The 26,297-nt window shown below is 40.2% G+C and overlaps 1 protein-coding gene across 7 annotated transcripts; it reads left to right on the forward strand.

Annotated features, from left to right (window-relative positions):
- On the forward strand, nt 1-22,616 carry MELK (maternal embryonic leucine zipper kinase). Of its 7 annotated transcripts, none has more exons than XM_061445343.1 (17): nt 1-286; nt 574-659; nt 1,381-1,497; nt 2,022-2,165; nt 3,737-3,805; nt 5,627-5,719; nt 6,789-6,887; nt 10,483-10,551; nt 11,083-11,181; nt 12,107-12,193; nt 13,672-13,800; nt 16,000-16,146; nt 16,855-17,080; nt 18,816-18,909; nt 19,356-19,524; nt 20,979-21,082; nt 21,838-22,293. In XM_061445343.1, the coding sequence occupies exons 1-17, from the start codon at nt 118-120 to the stop codon at nt 21,839-21,841; spliced, it is 1,905 nt and encodes a 634-aa protein (XP_061301327.1). In that variant the 5' UTR covers nt 1-117; the 3' UTR covers nt 21,842-22,293. The 7 variants fall into 7 exon arrangements, with proteins under 7 accessions (XP_061301327.1, XP_061301326.1, XP_061301325.1 ...); XM_061445340.1 differs by having other exon boundaries at nt 2-286; nt 22,200-22,616; XM_061445346.1 differs by having other exon boundaries at nt 5-286; nt 1,406-1,497; nt 22,200-22,616.
- Nucleotides 22,617-26,297: the final 3,681 nt, after the last annotated feature.

Genomic DNA, 26,297 nt, shown 5'->3' on the forward strand with positions numbered 1-26,297 from the left:
CGCTGCTAGGCGTTGTTGAGAAGTCCCTAGAAGATGACGGTCTTTTGTGCCCTTAGCCTGCGATGTTCGGACTTCGTTGCCTAGAGGAGTTGTTGCTAGGCGTGTAGGCTGCAGCGAATGTGCTTTCTGTGTGTGAGTACGCTCCGAGTGGAGAATCAGGACCGCTGTCCACGCTTCCTCCCTGCAGGTGCTGAGAAGTGCAAGATCCCCATACCTCTCAAAATGTCTGTCGGTGACCGTGAGGAGATTCTCAAGTACTATGAGTTACATGAAACAATTGGAACAGGTAGGCTTAGTCTGTTAATGCAGACAAATGCGTGTGGTCTAACTGCTTCAGTATTTACCTGAGTGTAGATCAGCTGTTACTACAGAATCTATAGGTCATGTTTCAAGGGTGGGCTTTGGGGAACAGAACTCTGAAAATAAACTCAGAAGGTGTAGTAGTGATTCCCTTATTCAAGTGAACATGCTGCATGCTGTGCCTGCTACATACTCCAATGTAGCTCCAAGATTGCAGACAAGAACGCATGTCATCATGCTAAGCTTTGAATTTGTCTCTTTTTGGAATTTTAGGTGGATTTGCAAAGGTAAAACTTGGACGCCATCTTCTCACTGGTGAAAAAGTTGCAATAAAAATCATGGACAAACTTGCTCTAGGGGTAAGCCAAAAGATACTTAAAAGTTCATAGCATCTTGGAAATGGCCTCAAGATGCACCAGGGGAGGTTTAGATTGGATATTAGGGAAAAATTCTTCCCCAGAAGGATTGTCAAGCATTGGAACAGGCTGCCCAGGGTGGAATCACAGTCCCTGCATATATTAAAGACGTGTTAAAAAGATGTTGAGGTGTGGCACTTTAGGACATGGTTTAATGGTGGCCTTGGCAGTGCTGGGTTAGTGGGTGGACTCGATGAGCTTAAAGGTCTTTTCCAACCTAAATGATTCTGTGATCTTCTGCTGTTCTGCTGCAGTTTTCAAGAACACAGTGACGTGTTGAATTGACACCTGCTTGTTCTGCTGGGTTGTTCTGTTGGTGGGATGCTACAGCCTTAAAAGAATTGTAACAAAAGACCACAAATCTTGTGCTGCCCTATGAAGAGGGCAAGGTTCTCTGGCTGTTAAACTGAGGAAGTTAAACATTACAGTAACTGAAAGAGAATGCTGATGAGAGTACTAGGTATACATCTACTCCTCTGGGTTATGCTGATCCATGTGCCAGAACTGTGGGAGGGTAACAGCAGGGCTGGTACTGGCCTGAATTTGATTTGTATGCAGTCCTATCTATGCTGTGAAACTCTGTGTCACGCAGTGCTTACTCTGATGTACCAACCATCTGTCAAAGTAGTTGGCAAGTTCACAATTTGCTGTTGTGGTCTCATAGGATGACTTGCCTCGTGTTAAAACAGAAATTGATGCCATGAAGAACTTAAGTCACCAGCATATATGCCAGCTGTATCACGTGATAGAGACATCCAAGAAGATATTCATGGTCTTGGAGGTAAGAAATGGTGTTTCTGCCACAGCAAATGTTCCTGGGTTTTGCTGTCATGGTAGATGATAACAGAGCTCAAATGAAACAACTCTTAAGAAATGATGTCAGTGATGAGCATGTTGAAGGTGCTTCAGTTTGGAAATAAAGCTGGTAATATCTACTATGTTGTATCTTGTAAAAGCTGCCCTTCACTGTTTACGGGAATGACTTTAGTTATTATTAATCAATAATTAAATATAACTAATAACTACCTTGTGCTTCTGTTCTTTTAAAATAGCATCAATGGGACATATGGGTCCCCAGAACTCCTGCGTGGTTATTGGCTCCTGGGCAATTTGTACTGCTGTATCCATTCCAAGGAGTCAGCTTGTTTGGTCTGCCCTAGCACTGACTTAGGGTATTTGGCGGCTGCTGTTGTGATGAAGCAGAGGGAATGGAAGAGTGTCCTATAATGCTGCCCAGGGCTCTCGGGCACATTTAGGTTCATTACTGTGTTCTAAAGGTGCTCTCTTTTTCCTGTCTTCATGCAGTACTGTCCCGGAGGCGAGCTGTTTGACTACATCATTTCTAAAGACCACCTTTCAGAAGAGGAAGCTCGTGTGTTTTTTCGGCAGATTGTTTCAGCAATTGCTTATGTTCATAGTCAGGGATATGCCCACCGGGATCTCAAACCAGTAAGCCTGAACAGTCGTCAGATTTGTATAAGGCATAGTGAACACCAACATTAATTTATTCTTTAGGAGCTGGAGTCAGTTAGGCCTTCTCCATTCTCCTGCTTTCTTCTGAAAGAGCATTATTTCTACTCACTACTATGTGCCTCAGCTAGGCTGGGTGTGGTTATGTCTGAGGAAGGAGCTTCCTTTTGAAAAGAGGCTGAACAACACATCCCAGCTGGGAGTGAAGCAAAAAATCTGACTTGGAACGTTGCTTTGGCTGTTTTGTTTTCTCCTTTATTCCAGCTTATAGCTGGAGAGAGTCTTTGTGGTGCCGCTCTGTTGTGCAGAGTGTTCTGTTCTCATGCCCAAAGGCAAAAGGGACACCAGTAGTTGAAACAAGTGGTGTGTAGATACAAGGTGTAGGGGATGATGCATGCTACTGGGCCCGTCCTGTGGCACTGCTGTAGTTGCAGAGTTGAAGCATTGTTTTGGGGTGTGGAAGGCCTGAGTCCGTTTCCCCTTCAAGGGTTTCCACAGTTGCAGTTTTAGAGACCCTGGCATCTGAGAAAAAACAATTCTTAGTGCCCAAGCATTTTCCTTGACAGCTTGTGAAAACTGCCTCCAAAGCCTTGTATGTACCTTTTTGTAGGAGCTGGCCTATTCACAGGATCATGTGGTATACTGGGTGGGAGCTGGCTTCTAGAGGATTCAACTTGAACCTCATGCTCAAAGCAGCACCAGACCAAGCTTCTTGGGGCTTTGTCCGGTCACATCTTCCTGGCATGAGACAGTGCCGTCTCTCTGGGCAACCTGTTCATCTCTTTGCTGTCCTTATGAGGAGAAAGGCTTTTCCTTATTTCCAGTCTGAATGTCTCTCGATGCCTCTTGTCTGTCATTATCCCACCATGCACTGCTGTGAGGAAACTAGCTCTGTCTTCATGTGCTCCTGTAGGTAGTAGAAGGCTTCTGTGAGGTCTGCACTGAAGCTTTCTCCTCTACAGCCTGAACGAATGTCTTTCCTTCAGCCTTCTCTCATTGAGCAAGTGCTACAGCCCCCTGAGCAGGCTGATGGCCATCCATCATTCTTATTCAGTTTGATGTCTTTCCTGTACTGGGGCAGAAACTAGATACAGTATTCTAGCTATGCAGAGCAGAGGACTAGAGTAACCTGCCTGAATTAACTAGCTGTGGTCCTCTTAATACAGTTTGTGATATTGCTGGCTGCTCTTCTGCCAGAGCAGACTGCTGCCCAGTGTTCAGCTTGCTGGCTGTCAATGCTGTCCCCAGGCCCTTCTCAGCAAACTGTTGTTGCCCATTTGGAACATGGGATATATTTGTTAGCAACCAATCACAGTCTCCAGAGGAGAGCTTTAGGTAAATTCAAAACATGGGAGAGCAGCCTGGTCTAGTGGGAGGTGTCTCTGCCCATGGCAGCGGGGTTGGAGCTGGATGATCTTAAGGTTCTTTCCAACCTGAACATTCCATGAAATTCTAGCTGCTACTGACAGGAAGAAATAAGGTGAAAGAAAATGTGGTTTCTTGGTTACTTGGATTATAGAAGCATTCATTATTACTTTCTCATTTACCAGGAAAATCTGCTGATTGATGAGGAACATAATTTGAAGCTGATAGACTTTGGACTTTGTGCAAAGCCAAAGGTAAGAGTATGTCCTGGGTTCAGCAGTAGCAGTCATTTTTTCTCCTTCTTGGTAGCTGGTGCAGTGCAGTGTTTTGACTTTCAGCTTGGGAACAGAGCTGATAAAAGGATGTTTTGGTTTGGCCAAGGACTTTGTGAGCCTCATGCTCTGCCAGGGAGGAGGGGAAGCCGGGAGGAAGCAGAGACAGGACACCTGACCCAAACTGACCAAAGAGCTATTCCATACCACAGCACATCATGCCCAGGATGTAACTGGGAGTTAGCCGGAAGGGCTAGGAGACTGCAGGGTTGGAGGAGGTATCGGTCGGAGCTTGGTCGGGCCTGGGGGGCGAGTTATCGGTCAGTGGGTGGTGAGGTGTTGTATTCTGTTCCCTTGTTATTTCCTTTATCATTATTATCATTGGTGGTAGCAGTAGTGATCTGTGTTATACCTTAGTTACTAAACTGTTCTTCTCTCAACCCGTGGGAGTTGCATTCTTTTGATTCTCCTCTCCGTCCCTCCGAGAGCAGGGGGAGGGCAAGAAAGGGGGGGGAAGTGAGCGAACTAATTACCTGACTGGGTTTAAACCACGACAGAGTATCATTTGTTTTCACAGAGTAGGGCCAAATCAACTACGGCACGCATGTAAAAACGCGTGTTTGATTTCAGAGTGCAATGCAGAGACTTGCTCGAAGGCCCTAAATTCAAGCTGCCTACCTAGCTGTCATCTAACTTTTTTTGCAAAAGATTTGTATATATGTGTAGGTGTGGATCAAATCAAGTAGTTTATTCCAGTTACAATTACAAATCCTCTGCTTCCATATGCTTGTACTGAGTTGTTTTCTGAGTTTAAGATTGGTTTCTAGGAGCTTTTTCTATTTGTCAGCATAATGTGTGAGGTGGGTCCTGTTAAGAAACAATTTAATAGGAAGAAAGTCTTTCTGATCCAAATACAGTTGCTTGTCCTCAACGTGGATTTACTTGACTCAGTTTAGAACATTCTGCAGGCAATCATTACCATCATCTTGGTGATATAATGTCATCTTATTTTGTTGGAAAAGGACCTAGGGGTGCTGTTTGATAGCTGCTGAACGTGAGCCAGCTTGTGCCCAGGCAGCCAAGGAGGCCACTGGCATCATGACCTTTATGAGAAATAGTGTGGCCAGCAGTGGCAGGGCAGCAATTGTTTCCCTTGAATTCTGTGATCAGTTCTGGGCCCCTCACTACAAAAGAGACATTGAGGTGCTGGAATGGGTCCAGAGAGGAGAAGCAAAGCTGGTCTGGAGAACAAGTCTTATGAGGGGCAGTTGAGGGAGCTGGGGGTTTAGTCTGGAGAAAAGAAGGCTTGGAGGGACCTTATCACTCTCTACAACTACCTGAAAGGTGAATGGAGCCGGCAGGCAGGGGTCAATCTCTTCTGTCAAGTAACAAGTGAGAGGACAAAGACAAAGCCCAGGAAAAGAAATGACAAGTATTTTTGGTGATTCTACATGATTTTACTGCATTAAATATTGTTATAAATAACCAGCTAGCCTCATGAGCATGGGTCACTTTTCCTCAGGTTTCATCTCTTTTCTCTTTTCAATGACAAAGGAAAGTATTCTTACGAGAAAAGGAGCTGCAGAAAAGACTGCTAGGGTAATAGGTGATTGAGCAGCTTGGGATCTGAATGTTTATAGATATTCATGCTCTTAGACGGTTTTGGTCTAGTGAACCACGCCAAAGCGAAATACAATGTGAATGTAGTTGCACGACCTCAGGCCTCTAATAGGTTGTTGCTAGAAGACTTAAGCTTTGTTAAAGCCAGTTCTTCTGTGTGATTGATTTCCTATGTTATTCTAGGGTGGCCTTGATTACCATCTGAACACATGTTGTGGAAGCCCTGCTTATGCAGCACCAGAGCTGATTCAGGGCAAAGCATATATTGGATCAGAGGTATGTAGCACAGTTCTGGGTAAGTTGTTCCTCACTTCTCCCACCATGTATTTAAAGGTGGTGAAGTTCAGATATGCTCACTTGGTTCTTCTGTTGAATACCACTGGAAAACCTCAGTAGTTCTCAGAAGCTGTGTTACTAACCACAATGGTCACAGCTTGGAATAGCACATAGTGCTCTTCGGCTCAGATCATGTAGCTGGCTCTGACTAATCCTTCACTATCTCTATTTGTTGCTCCATATTTTAGTGACCTACAAAACAGTAAAACTCCTTCCTTATACTCACATCCTTTCAAGTAGCAATTAGTTTGTTAATTACCCAACTCCTGTTGCAAATTTCTGCGGTCTGAGTATCTTGTATGCTTTATCAGGCCTGTCTTTAGCTGGAAATTTGTGCATGAAACCTTGCTTTCTTTGTACTGCACAGTGTAGTAAAATTTGAGAGAAGAAAAAAGGTGGAGTTTATCCAGCTTTGATTCCATGTCTGGAACATCAGGACCTGCTACTTGCCTTTGTCAATGCATTCAAAATACTGTAATTGCAGTCCCCCTCAAACTTCCTAAATGGCTCTGCTGTTGGATGGAGTAAGTCTTTGCACTGCTGTACTTGTGCTCCTGCTTTCTTTTTTTGTTTTGTTTTGTTCTCCATGAAGTCCAGTGCTTTTCAAACCACCTTTTTGTTTATGGGCTAAATGAGCATTGCTTATACAAAGAAGCAGTGCGGCCTTAAAGTTGATTGTAACATTGCTGACAGCTGTAATCAGTAATGTTACTGTATGAAATTTCTTGTGATGAGTTTGATTTCATTTTTGGAACAAAATCCTTGAAGGTAATGCAGCAATTTGATGACCTGGGAAGAGGATGTTGGTTTTACTATTGCTCTAGCTTGAGTGAATTGAAAATGGAATTTGGGTTGCATGCTTTCACTTGCAATGTAAGAATTCTGTCCAGAATTAAGGAGCCTACTTTTCATGACTTGTATGTGGACTTTACCAAAGAGATTATTACCTGTCTCTAAGTCATTTTAGATAGATCAGGTTCATGAACTTCCACAAATTTTGTTTTTTTAGGCAGATATTTGGAGTATGGGAGTACTGCTATATGCTCTGCTGTGTGGCTATCTCCCTTTTGATGATGACAATGTCATGGCTGTCTACAGGAAGATAATGGTACGTACTGATGGTGCTAGAATACACTAAAACCAGACATTTCTAAGCGTTATGAGAGTCCTTTGCTTTTCTGATGGCAGGACCTGTTGAGCTGTGTCTAGAGCAAAAAGGCATATCTACTGAATTATGTTACACTTTGCTACTTTTCCTATCAGTATTTTGTGGGTTTGTTTCCATCTTTTACTGATGAGCGTTTGCAGTATTCTTGATGCTATAAAATGATAGGAAATGGAGTTTCAGGAGCAACATTTTCTTGCTGGTGGGTGGCATTTTTTTTGCATGAGCCTTTATGTGGCTTCTCCTGTATTGCATTTGATAGAATTGCAAATACATCATTTGATTCACCCAAAATAATATTTTTAAATGTCAACTATTCTCATGTCTTGGAAAAGTGGGATTCTGCATATGCTGTTATGCTTTCCTCCTCCAAAGTGAGGAGGAAATGTAAGACACCATAATCAGCATAAAAAAAAAAGGAGAATAAATAGTAAGTAATATAATTTAGTAGTTGGTTCTGTTTCCCTGTAAACTCCTCTTGATGCAGCTAAGCAGCTGCTATTCCACATCATACGTGCACATACCAAGCACTTTTAAGCTGCCATAAAATTTACGTTGATAAAGCTTCCAGTAAAGTAAGTGGGGTGAGGAGCAGCAGTGTTGGTTAAGGGTTTTGGCTTCCTGTACTTCTTTCTCCTTCTCTTGCCCAGGGTGTCCTCTGTCTAAAAAACAAATAAATAAACAAAACCCCCCAAAAACAACAAACAACAAAAAAAAACCCAACACACACAAAAAGCCAAACAAACAAAAAAAAAAAAACAAAAAGAAAACCCAAAACCAGACCCCCCCCAAAAAACTCAAGAGTGTTCAAGTACTACTCTGGTAGGAGGCAGCTGATAGTTGGTCTACACAGGGAGTTTTTCTGGGTGTGTAGCTGTCAGAGCTATCTAAAAAGTAGGATTAGTTCAGCACACAGTATGACTTGTTAGTCTGGAACTGAAGAGTGGACATGGGCAGCTTGACAGGAGATCTGTAGGAAGCTCAGTTTAAGCTGTTTTAAAGACCTTTTTTTTTTTAAAAAAAAAAAAAGGCAATGTCTAACTGATGCAAAGAGATCGTGTAAAGGTGATGATATTTAGGTAAGTCACCACTAAAATGATACAAATTTCCTACTTGCATGATCAAAGAATATCTTGAGTTGGAAGGACCCGTGAGGATCACTGATTCCAACTCCCTTCTCACAGTACTACCTGAAAATAAACCATAATGTCTTAGTGTTGTCCAGATAATGTTAGCAACACTTGCAGTTTCTCAGCAAAATCACTGTTTAGGGTGAATCACCTAGACCGTCAGACTTTAGCTACCTTATCTGCTTGTGGTGTGAATTGGGTTGTATGCTGATAAGGTTAGTATACAATGAGGAGTTGTCCATCTATAATCATACTTCTGTAGAACGACAAATCCTTTATGCTGGACATTACACCAAGGTGCCCAGTATAACTGGCAAACTTGTCAATAGTCAAAGCATGAACAGAGACCTTAGATGTGGAATGGAGATCTTAAGATCATCACAGATGGTTTCTGCATACCTGCAGTTGTCTAACATGCACAGGATCTGGGTGCTGAATTATTTGGACTAACAGGAAGTTGGCCATTTGAAAATTTTTTAATTGAACTGAGATGACCAAGTTCTAAAAGTTAGTCTTGGTGCAGTCAAAAACCAATAATGTCACACGTGTGTTAAGATGTAGGCTTGCTATTTCTCCTTTGAATTTGTTTTAATTTTATGTGACTGCAAACTGAAAATTGCTTGAAATGAGGACCACAGAATCTGACTGGTTTGTGTTGGAAGGGACCTTAAAGACCATCTAGGTCCACCCCCTTGCCATGTGCAGGGACACATTCCACTAGACCAGGTTGCTCCATGCCCTGTGCAGCCTGGCCTTGAACACTGCTGGGGATGGGGCAGCCACAGCTTCTCTGGGCATCCTGTACTAGGGCCTCAGCACCCTCAAAGGGAAGAACTTTTCCTAATAACTAATGTAAATCTTCCCCCTTGTCAGTTTAAAGCTGTTTCTCCGTATTCTGTCCCTACCTGCCTTTTTCAAAAGCCCTTGTCCAGCTTTCTTGCCGGCCCTTTAGGCGCTGGAAGCTGATTTAAGGTCTCCCTGGAGCCTTCTCTTTTTCTGACTGAACAAGCCCAGCTCCCTCAACCTGTTTCCAGAGCAGAGCTGCGCCAGCCCTCTGATCATACTAAGCACTATGGTGGAGTATAATGTCACACATTATAGATAATAAAATCTATCACAGTGTAAAGTCAGAACTGTTGTTCCAAGTCAATGTAATAATCTGCTGCTTGAAGCTAATTAGGATTGTATGATTTACTTACAATGTTTCTTTCCCTTGAATGTTCCCCATCTCTTCATTGGGGAACACTTGAATAAATGCTTTTACTTTTTGAATGAAAAATCAAATATGTGACAGATTAAAAAAAAAAAAAACTTATTTCTGGTGTGATCTTATGCATCTGGTAGCTTTAGCAAGCCATTTATCTTCTAGCATTACCATCAGTCCAGCAGTTGCTACTTTTGTTTTTCCATGTCTCATGTTTTGTAGCAATGTATTAAAAACGCAGATTGCATGTGTTACTTGGTTTCAGAGTAAAACTGCATTGTGAAACAGCCTACAAACTATTTAAAATAGCTCATTAGTACTGTCTGTAAATAAGTAACTCAGATTTTTTAACCTGTGATGTTAAAGCAAGGCATACTCTACCTAGAAATGTATGTTGTGTATAATACCAGCTGATTTGTTATTGAGGCATTTATTTGTAGAAAGAAAACTGCCATGACAAATTGATGATTATGACTATTATAAAGAATAGGTTATTTACTGATTTCTATTCTTTTCTCCATTTTCATTGAGATGCAAATTGTCCTTGGTGTATTTGGTTTGCTTTTTATCTACTGTTGTGTCTTGAATCTGAAAGCCATTGTCAATTTTCTTCTAATCAAGCATTACTCACGCACACACACACTAAATAATTTGATTGAAAGAAACTTACCTGCTAGATCTGTAACATTTTTCTTCTCTGCAGTTTGAGTAGTTATCAAAACCCTAGCATGAGATATAACCTGTTTAAAAAGAAAAGAATAGCTAAATGATGAGTATAGTTTGGTTTTTAGTGTCTGAAAAGTAATGATTTCAATGAATATTCACATTTCAAAGTGCTTGTATTAGTCATTCAGGCTCCAACATGCTTGCACTGCTAACACTTCAATATCAAGTTGATTTGATGAAACAATTCAATATATAAATAGTAGATTAGCTGCAAAAGTGGACTGAAATTGAAATGTCACACAAGCTGAGTGGATGGAAACTGCAGCCAATAATTCAAACATAGGATTTTCTGTACTAATGCCATGGGGTTTTAAGACCACCATTACATTTAGTCAAGTCATTTGTAAAGCTAAATTTGCATGTGCCTTCTATTTTTCCTTTTTGACCAAATACAGATGTTGCTGTCATCCAAATAAGTTAGCAGTTTCTTTTGAGCTAGCTGTTCAAGGTTCATTCTAAACTCTCTTCTTTTCTGCAGAGAGGAAAATACAGTATTCCAAAATGGCTCTCTCCTAGCAGTACGCTACTACTTAACCAAATGCTGCAGGTAAAGGTATCGCTTCTGTTCAGTAAGTCTATAAAGTATGACTGCATAGGTCAAAACTTTGCATTGATGAAATACTTAAAAAATACTCAGTTTTAAACAAGATGCTTAATCTCACAAATTTTTGAGGGAAATATTAATACTGTCTTCTGCTGAAAATTCTGAGAATGGTTTGATACAGAAACAATTATGCAATGTTGAACCAAGTCTTCAAGCAGCCTGGATTTGGTTGTTCTTAACTGTGCTATGTATAGCATTTGAATAGCATTTTTTTTTTTTCAGTAATGAAGCCAGACATGCTGGATATGCATTTGGGCTGCATGTAAGAATCTAGCCAATGCTAAACATTCCTGGAACATATTGTAACCCACTCTTTCTTACAATAACAGCTTTTCACAGCTCATACATTTGTTCTTCCTTTTGGTGGAGCTATGAAGCTCAAATTGAGCTTCTAACTACCCTAAGATTCCATGTAGAAAACATCGTTTCTTAAATTGTTCTTCATGTATCAGCTTGTTTTTTATCGGCCACTAGGTGGACCCAAAGAAGCGGATTACAGTTAAACATCTGTTAAATCACCCTTGGCTCATGCAAGGTTATTCTGATGCTGTTCAGTGGCAAAGTAAATACCCAGTAAGTACACTTGTCAGATGAATACTGAAGTATTTAATGTAATCTTCACTGGCTTACTACTCTCCTTCCATTATGGAGGTGTGAAGACATTTCTCTGAAGATGAACTTTTGAGATGGTCATGGTTCTTTTCTGATTCTTCTTGCTGTCAAAATGTTATTACTTTCTCTTAAGCTGATGCTTAATTTGCAAAATAACTGACTTCTCAGCAAAATGTGAAGTATTTCCATGTACTAATGACCACCTGATTCTCCAGGCTGCTTGGTCAATAACTTAAGGTGAAAAATGCAAAAGCATTCTGAAAAGCATGTTAGATATGGTTATGGTTTATCTTTTATCTAGTCCTCACTGAAAATTGCTAGTTTGAGTAACATGTTAATCCTTTTATTGCTTGTTTTACTGTATGAGAGAGTAAGGCAGTATGGGGGAAAACTCCAAACAAATAAAAAAACAAGCAATCTAGCTGTCATTAATATTGAGAAGTTCCTACACATTTTCAGCCAGTGCTTTACCTTGGCCACTGGATGCCACTGTTTCTCTAGGTAAAGAGCAGCTTTACTGTGTGAGCATCTCAGTTCTAACTGGCTGTAGAAAAGATGTGCATGTCTGATAGCTTTGAATACTTATGGAGAGATGAAAGTGTAGCTTCTATTCTAGTAAAAATTTCATCTGCTGTCAGGCTTTCTTATTTGAATTCACAACCTCTCACAAAGGAGGGGCCAGACTGTGATGTTGTTGAATTTGTATGACATTTTCAGTCTGTTCCCTACAATATTTCACTCTGATGCTAATTATTTAAAATACAAGGTCTAAAATCATGGTTGATTATTGACTCAACCCACTGGGTTTATGACAGTGTCACAGTAAGATATGGATTATGAAATAACTTGAATGTCTCATGCTTCGGTATCTGTTATTTTCTTGCAGCTGGGACATCTTGATGAAGATTGCGTTACAGAGCTTTCTGTGTTTCATAAACAGAGCAGGGAGAGCATTTTGGAATTAATATCAGAGGTAAGAAGTATACATCAATATTTTGCAGTAATGAAACACAATTATATAGTAAATAAGCTTACTGTATTATCAGACTAATGCTCATTTATTCTCAACTATGATATTTTTAATACTAGATTTAATGACCCACTACAGAACTCCAGAATCCATATGTAACTTGTAAATATCTTGCTAAATTTCAAATTTGGTTGTTTGTGGTTTTCTTCCCCTTTTCCTCCTTGAGTTGTGCTCCTGATTTTTCTTGAATCTTACTGTTATTTTCCATCATTGTAAAATTATTCTAAATCTCTTAAAACCAAAATAGTATTACAGTATGATAGAATGATTTTGGGGGAGGGACGCCTTAGTCTAGAGCAGCTTGAGCCAAGCCTTGTCCATCCTAGCCTTGAACGCTGCCAGGTATGGGGCAGTCACAACTAGACAGAAATTTAAACAGCAGATGCCATCTTCTGGGTTGTTTGCTTTGACATGGTTCAATAAGTAAGAGGTAAGATAAAAATGAGAGCATCACCCAGACAGACTATATATATTTTTTGGAGTTACTCTTCACAGTTTTTAAAACTATGAATATGTTTAGTCATTTTTGAATACAAATGACTAAAGTTGAACCGAATTTCTAGAAGAATTGCACAAATATTAGCAATGACATTGCAGCCTGTAGAAGAGACTTAAATATGATGTATACTCCAGCTTTAACTTGAATCTGAAAATTCTTCCTTGAAATTGATTCCCCCCCCCCCCCATGGTAGCAGTGACAGTTCTCTTTCTAGAAACTGTTACTTTATCATGTTAACTGTTGTAGAAACAGTTTAAAATGTAGAGCAAACTTTTAAATCATGTGATACTTAAGAAGGGTTTGTAGAGTTAATGCTACTTGTTTTTTTAGTTATGGGAAATAATCTGAGCAATCTGTCTACGCAGGGAAAAGTCCTTTCAAGTAGTTTTGTGGTGTTTGCATGGTCCTTTACTGGAGGACTTCTAATCTCTTATAACAAATTGAAACCAATTGTACTATGCTGCCAACCAGTCTGGCATTTTACCCATGTTGCAAGTAGACTGTTGCTGAAAAACATGCAATTTTTTGTTGCTTCTGTGGGTCAAGAGTGGAGAGAGGAACAGCAGCTTCCAAAAAAATGGAGACTCTCATTAAAGTATTGGACAAACTGTATTAATACCTTTGCCATTCACTTCTATAGACAGATTGTGGTCCCAGCATTAGTTTTCACCCCAGTGCCTGTGCTACAGACTTGAGTTGCGAAGGACAATGGCCAAAGACTGCTTCTTGATCTTGAACACATAATGTGAATCAACTGAAGTCTGAAATTACACATAGGTGATCAAACATTAGGGATGCACATCAGGTAGAAAAACTTGCAACACACAGAAATTTTTGAAGGCTAGCCTTTGTTTGTACTTACAGTGTTTCCTAAGAGGAAATTGAAATAGTCTTTATTCCTTTTTTTTTTTTCCTCTCCCAGTGGAAATATGACCAAATGTCAGCAACATATCTCTTGCTTCAATCAAAGAAGGCTCGTGGCAAGCATATTTCCTTAAGAGTTCCACATCTGAAGGGGCATGCGAGTAGAACACAATCAGCAGGCCTTGAGGTAAGTTCTTTAATTCAGCAGGACAAAATACTGATTAAAATGCTCTGCATTAACAAAATCCTGCCTGAGAAAACAGACTGGTGACCTAAACATCAGTAAGCAAGCATGTGTGAAGACAGCCAAAGTCTTGGTCATTAAACAGTTCAGTCTCCTCATTAAAATGTTTATAACTCTGGGCTGCTTCTGTGAATTGACATTACTGGAATTCTGCCTGGGAGGACGTGGTGCACTATGAGTACCCCAGAGAATCTCCTTTTGGTTACTCATGAAAATGGACTAAAATTGCCCATTGTCTGGCCTGTGTGATCATTCCAGATTTTCCTCTATGATGCCTCACTTCTTACTGCACTATTTCATATTTGTCTAAATAATTTTGTACCTTGCTAGCTGCATTTAGCATGGTTTAGTAAGGAAAGTCTTCTGAAACATCATAGAATCATAGAATAGTTTGGGTTGGAAGGGACCTTCAAAGGTCATCAAGTCCAGTGTCCTAGTGTGTCAGGACATGGACATGGTCAGTCTACGCTGAGATGACATGGACACTACATAAAGTGGTGGTTAAAGGGAGGGACCTTTTCCTTCCTCATTTGCTCAGAACACAATCCCAGAAAGGACTCTGTTTATCTCTTGGTAATCTCTGTTCCTGTGGTTTTGAAGCAAAGTGCAAATAGGGCACTTCAGAACTTGTCTAAAGTTACTAAATTGCTTACAATATCATATACGATGTGCAGCTGTATGTGATGTTATTGATACTGGTCTGTATTTGACAAACTCAAAGCATTCAGTAAATTGGCAGACTTTCTATTAGCCATTTTCCCTTGAACTGTAGGTGCCTGTGTAAAATTGTTAGCTAGCTATCTGGATGTGCTGTTCTCTGCATAGAGATAAGCACTCAGAATGAATACTTATGTAGCCGATTCAATGGCATGTAAATAATTTCAGTTCACTTGTACAACTGCTTTGAAACACAGATGACAATTTTAGAATTACCAGCACTGTGTAACAGATCACAAATCATAACTGTTGCTGAATGTGTAATGTGATTTTCATGATCATAGTGGGTTAGTCTTCTGCACTCAGATGATTTTAAGGTAGAGTTTCTCTAGGTTTAGCAGTGCTGACGCTGTGAAGTAACTTCATCTCTAGTGGTGTCCTAGGCAAACTGATCTGGCTAATGACAGATTTCCAGTTTAGCGTATGTATTATGCCTTCCCAGCTGATTGTGAAGATAATGTCTTGTAGAAGACAACAGTCCATTGTCTTTCTAAAGCACTGGGGACATATTTATTTTACCTGCATGTAGGTACTGTGAGTGAATGTCAACTGAATTTGAAGTACCCAACTAACAAAGTTCTCTAGTGAGAGCTAGTCTAATGAAAACAACCAAGCAAAAGGGAACCTTTAACTTATAACTTAGTCAGTTTCTGAATTGGGTGGCACAAGCTTGTACGTAATACTGCCTTATTTCAAGCAATTTGATGGAGAAAGGTATTCCAGAAAATTCACCATGGCATGAATTTCATCTGAAACATGGTAGGCAAGGAATTCTATTCAGGCATTCACGTGGTAATGAAACATGATTTCAGGTACAATATTGGGCTGTTAGCTTCTTGGCTGTGATACACATCTTGACTATGTGTGATGTGGGCCATGAGGGTTAGCAGTCTCGGCTGAAGTAACGAATCCTGTGATTTAATAAACTACTTTTTTTTCAGGTCTAGCAATTAGATGAAGGTTTGTGGGTGCTAATTCAAATACTGTTGCAGATTCTAGAATTGTATGTTTTGGATGTAATGTATTTACCTTTATCCAGCCCCCTTTCAGACTTTACTGCATTCTTTTATTGGGTACTTTCCAGCTTATTATTTGGCTTCCAGTGAAAAGAGCTTATGATTCAAGTCTTGAAATCAAAGGCAGGATTTTTTTGCTAGTTACTTCTCTTGACACAGGTCATGACAGATGACTTGGTAATAATGGTGCTTTGACAATAATTTCACATCTGCTTTTGATACAAATGACAAATCCACAATGACAATATGAAAGTCATATTATAAAACTTGGCTTTCATTAACTCAACTTCCATTAGCTGTTTACCATTTTTCAGTTTCTAATTATAAGATTTATATTTTAATAACACTTTTCTGATTAAATCTTACTTACAATCATGCAGTGGAATCTTAACTGAATCTTTCTTTTCAGTCTGAAAACACTACGATATATGAAGATACTCCAAACTGCAGTGAAGTGCCATATGCATTTGGATCCATGGAATTTTCTGATGCAGCTTCGCTGTTTGAAGAGCCTCCATTAGAAGAATTTATTCTAAATAATCACAGAATAAAGCAGGTGTTTGAAGAATAAGTACTAGTTCCTTAAAAAAAAATTCTTAATCAAAAAAATCTGTCAATGTACATAAAGCTTGCTATGTACTTAAGTGTTTAGTGGACCCTGGCCAAAGGGAGTTACAAACAGAGTGAAGAAATGTTTTAAGTACATAATTGAACACAAATTGTGATTCTCTAGCTGTAGGTCATGATTCATTTGATGAGAACTTGAGCTTTGACATTCGATTTGCATAAAAATTGCACTTAAGGAATGAATAAATGAGGCAATGAAGATTTTAAAATGGATGGGAAAACAATAAGGTACAGCAGACGAGATCTCAGAGCTAGGCTAGAGTTGTACAAGTCTTTGAAAAAGCTCAACCTGTCTGTATTGGACAAGAAAATCCGATGAAACAATTGGAATTATACAATTAAACTAAATGAAAATTCTTACCTGTGTTCATATGAGTTGGTAAGGAATAGTCTTAGATGAGCAAGCTAAAAAATTTAGAACAGCAGATAAACAAATGGCAAATTACTAATAAACATCTCAAGTTACTGAACTAATCAGAAGTATTGAAGAGCTTGTATCTATTTTGCTCAGTAGGCAAACACTGTATGGTATTTTTAACCTGCTCCAATTTTAGAATTGCCTTGTCTCTTACCTTTCTGAATGTGATTGGAATACAACAAAATAAACCAAAGACATTCTTTGCTGTTTCTCTTGTAGCATTCAAGGCATGATGCTCAGCTGGATGGTACAGAATTCACACTGTCAACTCCAGTGACAAGGAAAATGGCATCAAACAAGCATGAAATCAAAGAGAATGTTGATACAGCGTCACCTTTAAGTATTGAGAGCGCATTTGCACTTCCTGCTCCAAACGCTCCTTTTGCGAAGCATCAGATTGAAACACAGTTACAAACTATACCCTTTCAGGCAGCTGCGTTCAAAGGTACATTGCATTTAACTAATTAAAACTTAGAACATACATGTTGCTTAGGAATTACTGTAAATTCAAATACGAACACAATGCTTGTTTCTGGAAGATTTAACTTTTTTTCCTGTATTCACCAGCCTGGTTGTTCTAGTAACTCTGGTAAGGTGCTGCAAGAGGTTTAACCACATATCAGGGCATGTTACTTGTATGTTAATTACAGAAGTCATAGCTGCTTAGAGTCACACATGCATGCCTTTTGGCATGCTCTCGACGTGGAGCCAAGTTCTGTGTTCTTGAAATTACATCTGGTTCCACTTTTCTGTGAAGGCTGAGAACACAAGTTCCTTAACACTCTTTTTCTTTGTTATTACCTTGAGTGAAAATAAAGGTATACTTTTAGTCAAGTATGCTTTTATTGGTACTTCTAAGAGAAATCTAACTTGCATTTCTGATGGTATCATATCAGCATTTTCACAGTAACGAGTCCTATGTGCCAGTGAAAATACTTATATACGTAACAATGTTAACAACGGTGTAGATCTTACAGTAATGGATACACAACAAATTTGTCTAAATTGTCAGCTTTTCTGAGTTACCAGAACTTTGTCCTCAGCCTGACTGGTCCATTCTTATGAAAAATTATGGCTCCTGTGTGTACAGTGCTATTCTGTTCAACATAAAAGCTTTGGTGTTGATACTGTAAATGCAAACTGTCCTTCAAATGCCAAGGACTCCCTATAATAAGGGGCTCTTCTGTTCTAGATGCTAAGGAATGTTGTTAAGAAACAGTCTTTGCAGGCTGACTCAAGTTATAAGGGATCTTGGATGTACTGCTGTTCAATGACATCCTTTGTAAAGGCTTTAAGGAGTTCACTAAAACGCCAAGTTACTTATGAGCTTGATTTTTTTTGTTGTGTTGTTTTTTTTTTCTTTCTCCCCTTTAAGGTTGTATGAGGTAACTTATGAAATTTGACTTCATGGTGAGTTTAGAAAGCAAAAGTAGGTATTCTTTCTGAAGTGGGAAATGCAGAAACACTGTTTCAGCTCATTTTAGTGAGGTATTTCTGAGGATTAAACAATTAAAAGCTCATTCTTTGTTTCACTGAAAGATCTTTGATTCAAGACAGATAGTATTAATACTAATAGCAAGTATCCATTGGAACTTGGATCAGCATTGTTTGGGGCCAGGTGCAATTCTGTAGAGATCTGAAATTTTGAACGCTGAAGTTGGGTTTAATTGTAAAAACTCACTTGCTCCCTGTTGCACTTGGTGTTTGCTTCTGCACATTCAAAACCATGCTCTGGAGATCTGTCAATGTGTGGGTAGAAGAACTTTTTAGGCCATTATGTAGTGTGAATTACTAAACATGGCTGCATAAACTTAGACTCTTCATATAAGGAAAATGGCTTGGTAAAGAATGTAACAATTGGACACAGTAATTTGCTGAGTATTTATTCTGGTTCCAGTGGCATTTCCAAATTCATAGTACTGTACTGAATTATTCACTCTAAGCCTTGACTTGTAGAGCCCTGGGGAAAACAGTTGCAGTTTTACTTGTAAAACTTGTAAAGTAGGAGTAGTGTTATTATGATATTAAAAACTTATTTTATCACTCCGAAGATACAGACCTGAGTTAGAAGAAAAGGCTGTTTTTAGAAATAAAGTATTAATCACAAAAACACCTTTCTGAAGAAAACAAAATCCTTTATGCAAAAACATACCTGCTTTGGCTTGGATGCTTTCTTCCAGAGAATCAGTTCACTGGAGTCACCCCAGCTGAGAAAACCAGAAACCTGAGGAACACAAATGAATTGACAGCAGCTGAGGTGCTTCCCAAAAAAAGGTGAATGTCTGGTTATTTGTGTGCACTTTTGATTTAGAAGAGGACTACCTTAATCCATGTACTGCCTAGGAAGCATTGTTACAACAGTAAGCTGTTATTTCCATTGTCTTGGTATAATACTTCCTAAAACCTTTTTCTACATTTGATAGAAAACACTGATTGCAGAGAAGAGTTTTAAGACTTTGGTAGTCAATTATCTGCAGAATATATTCCTGTCTTCATAGTGTAAGTTCCTTCTTACTCCAGTTCCCCAGCAAGCTACAGTTTCTATATACATCTCTGGGTTTAGATCTCAACTGCCTTTCAAACAAAAATTCTCATATTACACTGCACTTGCTTTAGTTTTCTTCATTCTGTCAGTTCTGGAATAATTTAGTGATGTATCTGAAGTAACTGATGTCTAAAATACGGACAAAGAATAACTGATTAATTCATTCATGTAACAGGTGTCATTCTGTGGAATTAGATACGGACCTAACTCGTGTGGGTAGCAGCCAAAAGAAGAGAAAAACCAAAATATTTGGAAGTCTTGAAAGAAGCCTAGATAAAGTGATCACAATGCTTACACCAAGCAAAAAGAAATGCTCCACTAGAGATCACCCAAGGAAACTTAAGGTATGCTGCTGGAAGTGTGATTGAAAACATCAAATACCTTTAGAAAAGGTCTGTAAGCGAATTGAAAACTTCCGTGATGTCACTTGCCTGCATTCTGCAGTAAAGTGCAGTTGCTCTTATGCATTGATGTGATATTAATATGCTGAACAGAATTGTACACATCACAAACAGCAACTAACACACTTCAGAACTTAAGGAGGAATTTATACTTGAATCTGTAGATGACATATTTGAAAAACATGATTAACATGAAAGAGCAGGACTGTTACTGAGGTATAAACAGTTCCATAAAAATGTGATGTATACTTTCAGCTGACTGGCTCCTCAAGCTGCAGCTCTTAAGACACCTGATGTACAGTAAGAGCTGTCTGTGAGTAGAAGGACCATTTTGTGTTTTGCAGTCTGTGTAAATGGAATTCAGCTACTGTATTGCAGTTGGCAGCTTTTCCAAGAGGCACTTGTCAGAGCAAGTGTCACTCTTACAAGTTCAGGATGTATGTTGGGCTGCAAACCTGACCAACTTGTCGGACAGGAGTCCGGACTTTGCAAATAATTCAGGGACCAGGGCAATGGAAACAAAAGCTAAACCTTCCGTCTCTAAAAGTTTTTATCCTTCCACACCAGTTTGCTTTGTCCATAGTATGTGCAAAATTACTGATGCATGTCTAGGGACACTGGAGTACAACAGGGAAAGTTAGAACTTTATTTCACAGTGTTACAGCAGTTAATGGCAGGCAGTTACTCATGTTTTAGGCTGAATGAGAACTGTAAGAACCACACTTTTAAACTGACCTTGCATCTTCAACCTGTGTTCATTTCTCAAGCTGTTTTATGGTTGTTTTCTTTCAATTGCTTCTGAGACTTCAGAAGCTGGATAGAGCATTTGTCATATTATAGTTGACATGCACTTTTGTTGCATATGGGTGCATGAAAGTTGTTCAAGAAGTCACTTACCAGCCAAGTGCATTATATGACATATTAGGTGCAATATGTTTGAGTTGTGAGTTACCATTTTTCTTTAAACATTGTGGTGCTTTGGTCCTAGAAGAGCTGCATACTGCCATGCCTGTTCCTTGGTACCAGGAGCACTCAGCTTCAGTGAGGCAGGACACTGCAAGTGATCTCAGGGCTGTGGCATGTGCTGCAGGGTGCTTTAAGTACAGCCATCTGACTGTCTTCATTAGCCCACTCCAGGAACCACCTCTGGTTATGTACAAGACTTCTGACAGCCACCCTGGCCTAGCACTGCTGCTTTGGATTTTATGATGCTTTCTGGTTTGGATGTGCTTTGATATTAATTGTGTAGCAGTTGTTTAGTGCTCCTGTTGCTACCCCAATGGGTTCATTATAATAATATTGGGAAGTTGGAGCATTTTTCACTATGGTTAGTTGTTCTGAAGCTTTCTTTATGAAAACTTTTCTAAGATTTTTTTTTTCTTTTTTTTAACTTTTAGGCACACTACAATGTTACCTCCACTCAGCTACTGAATCCAGACCAGCTCTTGAATGAAATAATCACTGTTCTTTCAAAGAATCATGTGGAATATGTTCAGAAGGGGTAAGTGTAAAGTAAGATTACTTCAACTTGTATTTGTCTAAATATTTAGACAAGTCTTTGATAAAGCGAAGTATTTAAACTTACTTTCTCAGCCCTGTGTGCAGTAATTTTATCAAAAGTGTACAGAGCACTAAATGAATGTGTGCAATAAAACTTGTCTACCCACTGCAAAGCAAGGTTAAGTGAGTTATAATAGAGTTCTTTGATAGATATGAACTGAGAATAGTGACGAAGTTCTTGGAGGCTGAAGTGAATTTGATCTCTTGTGAAACTGTGTAGGGTATGGTCACATGACCAAATCAGGCAATTTTGAGAGATAATGTTGGGCACCTTTTAACCCTCATTCTTGGCAGTTAAGACATCATTTTTTATCCAGGAGATCGGTATATTTTAAAAGCTGCACAGAATTAACACACCTTTGTGTGGTTTGTTTTAATTTGTAGGATTTGTATTTTAATTTGTAGGATTGACTAACTAGACTAAGGTATTGAGAGTAGGATTGATTCCTAGTTCGGACCAAAGCTTAATGCCTGGCTCCTGATTTCCCAGTGCATGAAAAGAATGTGCTTAATAACACGCATTTTCTAAAGGTTTCCAATATTTAAATTATAGTCATTGTAGAACATCAGATAACACTTCAACCTCTGATGCCTTTCCAAGCTCTGCATCTGGAAGGATACTGAATTGCACTGAAACACCTTCTCCCATTGTCATGATTTAAACTTCCCATTCAATTTTCCCACTTTTCACACTAGCTGAGCTGTAACCAGCCTCTCTGCAGCAATGTTTCTGCACAGGAGAGTGGTCTTGTCCTGGAAAAACAATGGGGAGTGTCACCATCCTTCCAGCTCTGCACTCTGAGAATGGGGGTCTGTGGCTAGCAGTGGTCCTATGGCTGGGTAGGACATTAGTGCCACATGCTGCTACTTGAGCATAACGATAATGTTCTTGGACTACAGTATTCAAAGCTCTCAGTTCACTGAATTCTGGGCTGTTTCCCTGTAGTCTCAATAGCAGTAGCACAATTTCTTTAAAGTACTTTTATTAATTCAAAATTGTGTTAGAAAACAAACATTAAATATTTCAATGATTATTTTGTTTCCTTTGTTTTGTACAGTTATACCCTCAAATGTCAAACACGGTCGCATGTTGGCAAAGTAGCTATGGAGTTTGTGTTAGAAGTGTGTCAGCTCAGCAGACCTGAAGTAGTGGGTATCCGACGACAGCGGCTTAAAGGGGATGTGTGGGTCTACAAGAGACTGATGGAAGACATCTTGTCCAGCTGCCAAGTATGACTGCCTGATGCATGTGCTGGGAAAGCAGCAGTTTTGGACTGAGGCTTGAATCATAATGTTTTAGACAGGTGTGTTCAGAAAAGTAATTCTTTGTTACATTCACAGCTGTATTTGAAAAATCTGCTACCTTTCTTGGGTTTTTAACCACCCCAATTTGTACATTATGCCTTCTGTATGTTCAAGTTTGTAACAAATGCTCTGCAGCTGCAATTCTTTGAAATAAAATTCTGTAAGCTGTTCTCCTTCTTGTGTATTTCTCATGTATGTGGGTTAAAAAGTATTGGTATTTGTATGCAGAACCTTATTTTGGTATGTATTTAGCTATCAAGTACATGTGCTACAGAAATAGTCATTTGCATAATTCTTTTCTTGTCTCTGCTTAAGTAGGATTTATTGAGATCATTAACTAAGTCACAGCTGTGGTTCCCAGAGTTACACTATATGCTCAGTGTTGTACAAAATAGGACTGTCTTCAATAAATGTGAAGTCAAGAGTGCTAGGATTTAAACTGTGATCCCATATAAGACATTACTGTATTCCATTACTGTGCCTTGGTGATACTTAACAAGCATATGTACTGTCTGATGCTCTTCTGCTAAGTGATCATCAGATTATCGTGTTCAGAACAATAGCACCTTTAACCCACTTGTGAATGGACAAGGCATTTGTAACCCTCACTATCCACAAGGAATTCGGAGTGACACCTTTAACTGTACCAGGTGCAGAATGTAAGTATCACAAATTTGAAATGCGCAGAACTAGTAAGTACAGACAGGGGTTGTTTGGGGTTTGAGAGTGTCAATTGAGAAAGACCCTAATTTAAGCGGTTGTGTTGTCTGTCACATAGCAGTGTTCATGCCTTTATCCTTGCTGGGGTAAATCCAAGCAGCAGCAGTGGGAAGATGTATGTTGAAGCCTTCCTCTGTGCAAAGATGCCCAGTACTATCCAGACAAGGTGGCAATGTGTATTTCTTATTAAGGCAATGGTAGCATATGCTGTATGTGAATGCCATGTTATTGTCCCTTAAATAGAGCTTGAGGCTTATCCATTGAGGGGTGGGTAGGTAGGTGAATAGTTGGGTGTTGTTGGAGCCTTACAGGGACAGACAAGAGAGATGGCTGCTAATAAAAGCTCCACTTACTATCCACAACCCTCCATTCAGGATCTGTTTATTAAAGGACTTAGGTAGAAGTGTCCCATCATTTTCTTCCAATGCCAAGTTGTTGCTTTGCTGCTCTTTATCCAAGGAAAGGAATAGGGACATTTTTATCAAAGTTCAAGAAGAGGTAGAAATGTTTGCATGGGCACATGGAAGGAGAGAGCTGCTGCTCCTTGAAGCACTTCAAGAACCTTTTAGATGAAAAAGGGTGAAATAAGAAGAGGGGGTAACATGAACAAGAGCATACAATAAAGCAAACTCAACCGCCAGGTCCTGAGAGGGACGGTAATGAGAATCAGACCTGGTCAGTTATATTAATAAGGGTGTGTGGGATGTGGTAATGTTCACTTTGGGAATGTTATTTGATTAGGGACCTTGTCAAATGGGATGATAAGGAAAAGGGGGAAGTCAGAACTAAAAGAGAAAGGGTGTCGTGGTTTAAACCAGTCAGGTAAATTGTTCACTCACTCACAGTGAGTGGTGCCGAGCTGACAACAATCGAGGTCCGTGTCCGTCTCCCCCCTGCACCGGGGCTCTCCCCTTCCCCGCTCCCGGAGGAACAGGGAGGAGGATCGAGAGAGTGCAACTCCTACGGGTTGAGACAAGAACAGTCCAGCAACAAATCACCACCGCTACTATCAGTTAAAACAATGATAAGGGAAAATACCAAGGGAAGAGAATACGATACCACCGGCCAAGAAAGCGAGTCCCACCCGGAAGCCCCTGTCCTTCCGGGTAACTCCCAGTTACCCCCCCACCCCGGGCATGACGTGCTGTGGTATGGAATACCTCCCCGGCTAGCCCGGGTCAGGCGCCCCGTCTCTGCTTCCTCACAGCTTCCCCTCCTCCCTGGCAGAGCATGAGCCTCACAGAGTCCTTGGTCAGGGTAAACATCACTTAGCAACAACCGAAAACATCGGCTTCACCAACACTGTTCTCAAGCTGGAAGTCAAAACACAGCACTGCACCAGTTAACACAAAGGAAAAACATGACTGCTACTGCTGAACCCAGGACAGAGGGATACACATCTGATGGACAGGAAGACAGCAAACAAATCTGGTCAGTAGCAGCAGTGGGCGGGAAGGCTGCAGTGGAGCTGGACTTTGCAGCTGATGAGGCTGGCAGCCCGGTGGGGGTCTGGCATGCTGGTGGGGTCAGTGGGATGGTACCAGCTGATAGGTGGACATGGAGGGGTCACAGCCTGGTGCTGGTGCCAGCTGCAGGGTGGGAGGCGAGTGTCTGTGTCCTCCCCAGGGCAGGGGCGTGTTGTGTGGGGTGTGCATGTGTTCACCAGCAAACCTGCAGCTGGGCCAGTGGTGAGCAGGAGACCCCAGTCTGGGCAGGGGTGTCATGTGGGCAGAGGGTCCGTGCTGAGTTTGGGGTGCTGGTGGGATGAGGTTGTGTTTACTGCGTGTTTGCAGTAAGCACTGAGGGAGACCCGTGGTAGCATCAAATTGCTGGGGTATGGGCAGGGGTGCCAAGGTGGCAGAATGGCTGTGACGGTGCTGGGGGGACCCATGTGGGAGGAGGCAGCCACATTCTTGGCATCCCTTAACTGCCAATAAAGAAATGTAAATGGTGATGCTCACACAGTGCACATCTTACAAGTGGTATATGACTGGCACAGGAATTAAGGGTTTGTGTTGATAAAAGCATACGTAACTTACTGTTCTAATAAATTAGTGCTCAAAGCTTCGTATCAGTGCTTAAATACTTTCTGTACCTGACTCTTCCTGCTGTAATATTACTCTTGTTTAGATTTTGGATGTTGAAATTTGAGTCTGCTAAATATCAGTTGGAAAGCAGTTAGGATTGCTAGCAGTGCTGCCGAGGGCTATAGCTGATACGTATCTGGGCACTGCAGTGTTGTGTGAGCTCTGGTTTTTGCTTGATCCCTTGCTGTTTGAATACAAACTTTTCCCAATGAATTTGGCTTTTGCCTGCAACTTGACCTGAATTGAAACAAGGGTAGAAGATGGCAGGGCTGATTGAATGAGACATACTGATAACAGTCTATCTAATGAACAACACAATATGTGGTTTAGGTCACCAACCACAACTGCAAAGCCCAAGAACCAAAAAATTCAAACGTTCACTTGCTTTCACATTCCTTGACTCAAGGAATTTTAATTTCAGGAATGAGTACAGAAGTACCCTGAAGTACCTGAACTGCCACTGTTTGGAAGCCCATTCTGTGTAACTATTTGCTCCCTGTGGTGACAAGATTAATGTTATGAAAGGACAAACAGTAATTAAGATGTCTCGTTCCTTCCTTCTTTTTAAGCTAAGAACAACTGGGAGATAATTGATTCAAGTTGTTTTACAAGCTCTGATGTGTGAAATAAGGTTCCTCCTCATAGGATACCATCCTGACTTTTTTTGCTAATATTCCTTGCTGTGAGTGAATGTTGTTTGGTGATCAGAATCAGAGAATGGGCAAGAAGCAAGACTTGTTCGTGCTTTTTTTGAACCAAACTACTGCTACACTATTAATAGGTATTTTTACTGAGCTTGTTGGAAATTCATTCCAGCTGATCTCAGGTGGAACTCAGAGGAGGCAAAATCAAGGTCTGACAAATAAAGGACCTGTGTGGATATCAAGGAGCACGGGTTGTGAGCCCAGCTTGGGGAAGCCTCTGCAGAGAGGAACACAGGACTGGAAGGCTTGTCTTGCTTCCCTGAGTTCAGATTACACCTCTTGCAGGCAGCCAGGTTGTATAAAGTTATGCATATGTGTCACTCTTGAAGTCAACTGGTAT

This window comes from Pezoporus flaviventris, unplaced genomic scaffold, assembly GCF_033815535.1.
Source record: "Pezoporus flaviventris isolate CSIRO_AGI_PZ_B2104156 unplaced genomic scaffold, CSIRO_AGI_Pfla_v1 ptg000004l, whole genome shotgun sequence".
Lineage (NCBI taxonomy): Eukaryota > Metazoa > Chordata > Aves > Psittaciformes > Psittacidae > Pezoporus > Pezoporus flaviventris.

Excerpts from the sequence above, each read along its gene's own strand:
- MELK (XM_061445340.1), top strand. The coding sequence starts at position 118 with ATGTGCTTTCTGTGTGTGAGTACGCTCCGAGTGGAGAATCAGGACCGC. Across the intron at positions 2,166-3,736 it reads CCCACCGGGATCTCAAACCA|GAAAATCTGCTGATTGATGA; the intron begins GTAAGCCTGAAC and ends CTCATTTACCAG. Across the intron at positions 11,182-12,106 it reads AGTGGCAAAGTAAATACCCA|CTGGGACATCTTGATGAAGA; the intron begins GTAAGTACACTT and ends ATTTTCTTGCAG.